This window comes from Pleurodeles waltl, chromosome 5 (genome assembly GCF_031143425.1).
Source record: "Pleurodeles waltl isolate 20211129_DDA chromosome 5, aPleWal1.hap1.20221129, whole genome shotgun sequence".
Classification (NCBI taxonomy): domain Eukaryota; kingdom Metazoa; phylum Chordata; class Amphibia; order Caudata; family Salamandridae; genus Pleurodeles; species Pleurodeles waltl.
In genome coordinates, this window is record NC_090444.1 from 981895701 (window position 1) to 981905050 (window position 9350).

Genomic DNA, 9350 nt, shown 5'->3' on the forward strand with positions numbered 1-9350 from the left:
TTCTTACAGGGAAGCAGTTCGTTACATCAATGAAAATCTTACTATTGGCACAGATGAGTTGGGAAGAGAATGTCTCCTCAATGCAGCAAAAACCTCCATGTCTTCCAAAATCATTGGCGTGTATCCTTTAGAACAGTGGTTCTTTATGATTTGACTTTAGCCATTGAATCACAACTGTGAGCCAAAGACCTCCACAAGCCATTTATACCATTTGTACCTCAACAAAAAATACATTAACAAGTACACTCTGTAGAAACTGAGCACATATTTCATCTGCAGCTACTTATGAGCATGCCTATTCACTAGTATAAGACCCAGGTCGATTTCAGAAATCAAAAGGTAATCATGTCAAGTGAGAACTCTCAGCAGAAGTGATGGGACAGTGATAGTAAGTTGACTGACCATGGCCTCTGGCAAACTCGCAAGGTAATAGTTGAGCGTGGCATAGACAAAGCTGGAGATAATGCACAACTTTTGCCAAAAGGTAACTGACAGAGATTATGAGAGAGCCAAAAGACCAGGTGCTCCGTGTCCCAGAGTACACTGTGTAGTGTTTCAGCTCTTTTGTAAAGTGCAGACATGATCCTGTTCCAATACAAGAAGTGGGGGTTCTTGGAATGTTTAAGGGACAGGCATTGTAAAGCAGTAGTTCGGAGAGTGTGGAGGCTTTTAGGGCCTTTTCAACATGCTACCTTGTACACAGATGACTGAGTTCTTGTAACATTTGCTGTCTAACTACAGATGGATATGATTTCTAGAAGATTTATAATCAAATCCTCTTTAGACGAAGGGCTGATTTCCCATTCATGTCAGTACGTGTTTGCATGTGGACAGTGGCTGTGCACACATGTTCCTTCTTGAATTCACAATGTGCTGACTAAACTTTTTTTTTTTAACCTTGGAGGGGAGGTACTACAGTAGACCGAGTAAGAACTATTATGTGAAGAAACTATCCTCCTCCTAGGAGGAACCATCATTTTACAATTTTTATATTGCTCCAAATTTGGATTATTGCTAGAAAATTATCGTTGGAGGTCACTCTGCTCCACAATAGAAGTACCCGGATTACCCTAAATATGTGCCTAATGCCATGCTTGGTGAATGACATTTGAAGTCACTACTTTAATTCTGGAAAATTGGATGAAACAAATAGAAGCTGAGGCTATCAAAACTGCACTTACACCACATAGTTGGTTATTTTCCACGGTCTACTAGAAGCGGTGCTGGAGACATGAAGACCAATCCTCCTAGTCTTCAAAAATCTGGATAAAATCCATGGATTCATAAATATTCGTTAGACTCTGCACCCACATAAAACATATGATGTAACCAAGAGATTCCGTAAAGTTCAGTATAGATGGCACAGACTCCCATACTGCTTGCTTGTGTAAATATTTTCTTTTTATTCATTTATTTTTCCCAGAAAACCTCTTTCTCTTCCAATTGTTGTAGCCACATTTGAAATTAAACTTTACTGAATCTTTCGGTTACAATATACGTTTTATACAGGTGCAGAGTCTTTAACGAATTTTGAGAATTGGGCGTGGAGTAGCAATTGCCTTTCATAACTTTATTTGGCAAGTAATATAGTGTTCGATGGCATGTGTGGCTGTAGATACGCATGCTCCTGGCCATCTTTTGTTGTGTTGGGAGTGTTGTAAGGTTTTTTTTTTCTTTTTTTTCTTTGCAGACACTTTTGCGAGTCATAGGGAGCATGACTGTTCGTTCTCGGTGATATTGCGCATGGGCATCGACTCCTTTGTTAGATTGTTTTCCCTCTGCCGTCGGGTTCATTATCTCTTTGCTCTGTCTTCCCCTCGCTCCAGTTTCGAAACATTCATTTTTTTTCTTTCCATCTTTTCTCCATCAGCAGAATTTGTTTGTGATCGCTTTTTCTCACGTTCTTGTAGTCGTCTCACTCGGTCGGTCAGGGAACCGACCAAATGCCCTCCGGGGCGTCCTTGCCCATTTGGGCCTACCTCAGTGTGGCACAGACTAATATGCTGTGCTGATAAAACTGATGAAGTTTTGCCTCTGTCCTCGTTGCCACTCCAAATTCCCACACAACAACCAACAACTAATGTATAACCTGTGCCTCTCCCCTGACCATCAAGAAGCCACTTGTGACGCCTGCAGATCCTTCCAGTCAAAAACGATCCTTGGTGACCGTAAGCTAGACGACTGGAGATTCTGCACAAGACTCCAAAGGATATGCCAGACATCTTTGGGAGGGAGCATGCGCAGGAGGAGGCCTTTTGTATCCATGATTCTGACGTCCAATCTGACATCAAAAGCCACAAGGCGACGTTGGTGCAACCCGTGAGTACTGTGGTCACTCCTACTGAAAACCAGGGATTCACCTTCTTCGGAGCTGAAAGACTAGTCTTCTTCATCCACACCATCTCCTGTTGAACCCATTTGGGAGACCATGGACGTTCGCCTGCCCTGACTCCACATCCAGGACGGTACAGGGTGCATCATTGCAGACACTTCTGCATGTGATATCAATACTAGCGCATTAGTAAGGAGACATGCTTGGCTTAGATGCTCAGGTTTTAAACCTGAGGTACAACATGCGGTACTAAACATACCATTTGATAAGGAGCGTCTTTCCTGACCGCAGGTGGACCCTACCCTTGAAGCTGAAAAAGACACCTATACCACAAAGGCCATGGGTGCTTTACAGCCTTCTTCCCCTCTCAAAGGGGTACATTTTGTCACCCGACATTCAGAGGTGGTTACAAGCCAACGACCTTGGAGGCCTCCACATCTTAAGTCAGGCGGTATTCCAGTTGCTTCTCAAAATTCTTCTATAGAGGCAAGTATTGAGGTAACAACACAAGGTAGAGGTAAGAGCACCATCACCCGTACCGCTACATCAACATCTGAACAGTGACTACCTATGTTTTCAACCCACAGCCACTCCACACCTGTTTGGGGGTTGGGGGCACCATTAACATTTCAATACATAATGGATGTCGGCATTGTTTCGGACCAATGGATCCTTTCCATTATCCAACATGGTTATTGTCTGGAGCTCATTACCACTCCTCCAAACATTCCCCCTCACTCTCATAGGCGCTCTCAAGAACATCACCGTCTCAAAGGAGCCAGTTCTGCTACAATACCAAGGAACAGGAGTATACTCTCTGTATATCCTCATTCCCAAAAAAAGACTGCTCTCTCAGGCCCTTTCTAGACCTAAGGCCCTTTAAACCACTATGTTCTTTTGGAAAACTAGCACATAGTCACTGTTCAAGATGTCGTCCCCATTTACAACAGGTCGACTTGATGATCACCCCAGATAGCGAGGATGCCTGCTTCTATATCTCCATGCACACACACATCTCCGATTCGTGATTGCGGAATAATGCTACCAATTCAAGGTCATTCCTTTGGAGTCACCACAGCCCCCAGTGTATTCACAAAGTGCTTAACATCTCGTAGTAGCAAATATCGGGATACAAAACGTAGACCTGTTCTCTTACCTACACAACGAAACATCAAAGCCAGAACGTTGTCACAATGCTAACGACACACTCTGACAGTGGACCTTCTGCACAACTTAGGTTTCACACTCCGCTTTCCCAAATCCTACCTTCAAGCTTGCCAGATGCAGCCATATCTAGGAGCTATACTCCATGATCAGTTGGGGATTACATACCCCAATCAGACTTGTGTGTTTTTTTTTTTTTTGTCAGTCTCTCCTCCCACAATTTCGAGGGAACTCCTCATACACAGGCAGAACTGTCACGTGCCTGTTAGGGATGATGGCCTACTGTTTTGCCTTGTTCCCTACAACAGTGTCTGTCTCGTCAGTTGGCTCAACCACAGAGTCACTAAGAAGATCTAGTGGTGTTAGACCACCATAGTCTCTCTCTGCAGTGGTGGAACACTACCGGCCGGTTGAAGGGGTGGCCTTTTCTAGAACCTGTGACTCGGATCATTCTGGCAAAAGACGCCTCCCACATAGGCTGGGGCGCTCACCTTCGAGACTTCTCAGTACAAGGCCATTGGGATCATGATCAATCCCTACACTTTAATTTCCTAGATATTCAGGCAGTATGTCTAGCCCTGAAAGCATCTTCCTCACCTCTCTGAAAGTTGTACTAGTCCTCACTGACAATATTACAGCAGTGTCCTACCTTCAGAAACAACGGGGAACATGGTCACTCTAGTTGTCATAACTCTCGAACAATATGGAAATGGGATCTCCACCATCACTTTCACTTACTGGCAGAGTATCTCCCAGGAATGGGCAACAGCTTTGTATACCTGCTCAGCAGGATGCTGCAACAAGTTCACAAATGGGAACTCTGCCAGCAAGTCCTTCAAAAATTCTTCTGTAAGTGGGGCACACCTCAAATAGATCTTTTTGCCTCAGCAGAAAACACAAAATGCTAAACTTTGCCTCCAGGTACCCACACCCTCTATCCAAGGGCAACGCCGTATGGATGAACTGGTCAGAGATTTACCTACGCTTTTCTAGTTTGATGCGTCAGGCAGACATCTGTAAACATGATTCTTGTAGCTCCCACATTGGCCTGCTAGCCCTGGTTCATCACACTACTGGACTGTTCAGTAGTCCCCTACCTGAAGCTTCTCAACAGGCCGGACCATCTCACTCAAAACCAGGGTGAGGTCAGACACCGAAACCCCCAAATCTCTCAACCTTGTGACACGGCTCCTGTGGCTAGAGTTTGGTTACTTAGATTTGTCTGCAGAATGCAAGTTCATTCTCTGAGAAGCTTGTAAACCCACTACCAGAGCGTGTTATGCTCAAAGTGGAAACGCTTTGTTTGCTACTGTCAACCCAAATACACCAAGCCCATTAAAGCTACTGCCCAAGATATTGGCTGCTGCCTGCTTCATCTAAAAAAAGCTACTTTAGCTTACACCCCCATTCGTTTACATCTGGCACCCATAGCTGCATATTCAAACAGACAACATAACCCCTCCAGTGTTCAAAGCATTCATGGAAGGACTTAAACGGCCCCTCCCCTCAACCGTCCGCGCGGATTCGAGGATCCTCCTCTCATCTTGGGGGAAAAGCAAGACCCTGATTGGCTTGCCACAACCTGACGCAAATATTAACGTGCGTTAAGACCATAGAAATTCACTGGGGAAAAAACAAAGGTCTCCGGGATGTTATGGTTAAGTTGACATTTTACCCAGACAAAACCGTAGAAATTCAGCAGTTATGGTTATACTTATGTTAATTTATAAGAATAACTAAAGCTGCAGAATTTCTGTGGTTTTGTATGGGTAAAAACATCAACCTAACTATAACGCCGCTGTAACTTTTTTTCTTTTTCTTTTTTTTTCTTCAGTGTATGTGTGTGTGTATGTATATATATATGTGTGTATGTGTGTGTATATATATATATATATATATATATATATATATATATATATATATATATATAATTTTAATAGATCTTGGCAGGAAACAGCCTGTTTGTGGACAGCCTTCAAATCCCTTCTGCCAGAAGTGTGCTGATAGGCTTCACACCAGGAGCTGTTTTATTTTGACACAATGTTAGTACCTCATTTTTCATTTTCACTTCACAGGCACCCAGAAAGTGGACCTTGAGACTACACGTGGGCAGTTTTTAAAACTCTCCTCACAGACTCAAACAGTAATTCTTAAAGAGCAGTTGCAAATAGTAGGCCATGTTTTTGTCGAAATGAAGCTAAGGCAGAGCCCTAAAAGACACATTGTGTTTTTCATTGGTGCCTTTCATTATGAGGCTTGCGCTCTGCATAAGAATGGTTTCCCTTGACTCTAGTTTTAAGTGACGACGATTTCTTTGCTAACTTGGTTGTGGATGCTGCAATGGCGGTCAAATTTACAGATGCCAAAGGACAGGCTCGTTATCCTATAAACTCTGTGAATGTTTTGAAGGCACATGGTCGAAGCCAGTCGGAGAGCATTCTTGTAAATGGTTATGCACTGAACTGCACTGTTGGTTCTCAAGGTAAGCACGTTGAAACGCGAAGATTTGAAAGAGACCTACTAAAGGCATGCTAAACAAATTTTGCACAGCATAATTTCAGCTACTTGTAGGTCACATGTGATATAATGGTCATTTTCTGAAGCCTAATTGTCTATTGAAAATACACTCATCGTTTTCAGTGTAAGCAAAGAATGATGTCAGTGTTGTCTTTCCGAATGACCTTTTACTTGAACTTTTTCGTTTCAGGAATGACTAAACGAGTAGTTAATGCAAAGATTGCTTGTCTTGACTTCAGTTTGCAGAAAACAAAAATGAAGCTTGGCGTTCAAGTTATTATTTCCGACCCTGAAAAATTGGACCAGATTAGACAGAGGTATTGGTGTTATTGGGGGAGGTGGACTTTTTCTCGGTTATTTATTTTTGTTGTGGGGGGGGGGGGGGGGGGGGGGGGGGGGAGGGTGGGCGGCCGGGGCAGGATACATGACTTGGGTGTTGCATTAGTGACTTGGTTCCCAAGAAAACATTCTCAATTGATAAATTTGGGAGATTTACATACGTACTGTGAGCAATTTGTCTCATTTAACTTGCTGCCAAACCTAAGTGGTGGTATAAGGATGTCTAAAAAATAAGACCACTGCTTGCCAAGAAGAAAAGGATTGCTTTATTGTCAGTTTCTCGCACAAAAATTGCTAATGTAATGACATTTCGAGAGGCTAGTACATTATATTTACACAGCACTTTTTCTCTTTCTCTGAATAATTTGTTACAGAGAGTCCGATATCACTAAGGAGCGGATTCAGAAGATTCTTGCAACTGGTGCCAATGTTATTTTAACAACTGGTGGTATCGATGATATGTGCTTGAAATATTTTGTTGACGCAGGTGCAATGGCTGTGCGGAGAGTTTTAAAGAAGGACCTTAAGCGCATTGCAAAGGCAACTGGAGGTAGTCCTTTTCTTCTTTTACGTTTTTAGCTCTGACAGACAGCGCATGCACGGTCTTCAGGACCTGCTTACAGTTAGTAGGCTACAGGCCGCCTCTAGCTTACAATTGTGTCACTTCAACGTCGCTCTCCATTTGTCATGGCATTCATGTATCATTCTTGTTTGCCATCCCCTAAAGCATGGACGAAGTACTTGAGTCAGTCTACTGCTCCCGTTTTGGAGCCTTTTTAAATGCTTGGGTTTTCAGTCCTTCCTTTTCCATTCCCAGAGCTGCAGCGTTTTCCATGCAGATCGTGAACTACAGCAAAATCGAACAGAGAAGTATATAAAGCCCTAATGTAACAAGATCTTGAAGTAAGATAGATTTTGAAAACTAGGACCCACTATCCATAGTCTGTGCTGTCTACTGGCAACTTTCTAAAATATCACTGGTGTGGGCTAAAAACCATTAAAAAGGAGGAAGCAGTTTACACTGGCAATTAAAGCCCATGACAGCAGGAGTATGCAAGTGAACCCTGGAACAGCTTTTTCTATGGTCAAGTTACAGACTAGCAAGAAATGAAGCAGATATGCAGTGGAAACACACTACCCCACTCCAACCTACCCATCTAAAATCTACTTCACTTCAATTTACACCACTCCAATCTACCCCACTCCACTCCCCAACTCTAATCTACCTGACTCCACCCTAAATGTACCCCAGCCTACAGCTATTTAATTGCCAGTTGACCTCACTCTACATCTATGCTACTCCAGGTCTACGTCATCCCCACTCCAAAACAACCACACACAAACCTGTCCCCGCTTAAACTTCAATCTACCCCACCCTGCTCACTTTTAGCCATGCTAAACAGCAGCAACACTGGTATACAACATGCTTAAAACACTCTACCAAAGCCAATAGGTCTCCCATAGGCAAGGCCTGCAGGTTTTTCAAATGCTTGTTAGGGATGAAGTTGTGATTTTTGCTGGTGAAGAAAGTAGGGTTAAAGGTGTCACCCAGGTGCATGCAAACCTGTAGGAGAACAGACTTTGTATATTGAAGGGTAGCTGGGCATAGAAGCGTGAGTAACTATCCAAAGGCATTCGTACCAATGGAAAGGAACTTATAGAACTTGTATTTTATAAACTTTTTTTTTTTTAAGCAAGTGAAATACTTCATAATTGTGTTTATGCAAACATATTAAGTGAACAAGAACTAGTGAACCATGGTAAAGATAATCTGATACACAAAAGAATATCCTCATACAGTGCAAAGGACTTCTCTGGCTGCCCTCCGCACATGTCCTTGTTGGCAGAGTCCTCACCGCCGAGGCAGGAAAACCTCTCTGGTGTGAACACCAGAGGAATTTCCTTTTGAAGTCTCGTCTGACAGCATGCATGTGCTGTTGCTGCAGGGGGTATTGTTTACAGAAAAGGGGTTGGAGCCAGCACTTGCTTACTGTATGTTGACGGCATAGTCATTATTTTCTGCTTCCTAAGTCCCGATTGCAAGGCTGACATCACTTCCTTTTCTTTTTCCAGTGCATGGACCAAGCAAGCGCAGATTGATTCTCTTCAGTGTGCGTCCGCTACACGTGTTATGATTCGGGCACTATTTCGACTTCTGTTTCCATCCTACCCCTTATTCATGGTGGTTCCCCCCCTACTCATCTTTTCACCATGTTGGTGCGGGGGGCACTCCATGTCTTAATTGTCCCACCTGCCTACTTGAAAAAAATAAGCTAAGGTGCAGCAATAGCTGGTAGCACCATAGCACTTTATATTTGCTCATCAGGCTATTTAATGCTTTTTCCTATTTTTGGTATAACAAAGTGTAAGTTTCATTAACTGAAGCCTTTAAAAGCTGAGTTCCTGTCTTTTGAGCCTGCTTTGTCGGAGCGTAAGTTCTAATGCTGCTAATAATTTTCCATTCCCTACTTCTGCTTGCCATCTGGTGCCTCTAATAATACTCACCTTTTGATGGTATCATCTGATAGACTTCTAAACACGGATTCCTTACCTTAGTTTAATACCTAGGTGTCAGACTGGATCCAGAAACTTTCAAGAAGTACCTCTGCTTGCCAGTAGGTGACCTTGTTTAGCGCGATAGGTGTAGAACAAAAATGCTTTTTTTTTTGTGTCCAGACGGTGGAGTCTCTGTTCTTACTTAGACGGATGAAATGGAGCAAAGAAGGTGGGCAAGGTGATGTTCTGGCCTGTTTGAAACTGTTGCAACCTTCAGGAACCACGAATTCTAGAACAATTTTTATTTTATTTTATTTTTTTAGTTAAAAGGTGTTATAAAGAGGGTGCATAGAAAGTGCCTGCATTTAACCGATGATCTGGCCAGTACAAAAAACAGTCTTGTTCAGCAAACAGAGGCAGTTGTGCAGCGGCTCAAAAAGTGTGCCTATCAGACAAGCCAGGACCATGTGTAAGTCTCATTGGTGCATGAAAATTTCCTTGG

At 43.0% G+C, this 9350-nt stretch overlaps 1 protein-coding gene across 1 annotated transcript in view; it reads left to right on the forward strand.

Moving 5' to 3' along the window:
* TCP1 (t-complex 1) overlaps positions 1-9350 on the forward strand; it is a 53303-nt gene that overhangs the window by 17309 nt on the left and 26644 nt on the right. Inside the window, exons 5-8 of the mRNA XM_069235139.1 lie at positions 10-120; positions 5797-5978; positions 6204-6330; positions 6727-6902. Of these exons, the coding sequence (XP_069091240.1) occupies positions 10-120; positions 5797-5978; positions 6204-6330; positions 6727-6902 (596 nt within the window). The remainder of the gene's footprint in view (positions 1-9; positions 121-5796; positions 5979-6203; positions 6331-6726; positions 6903-9350) is intronic.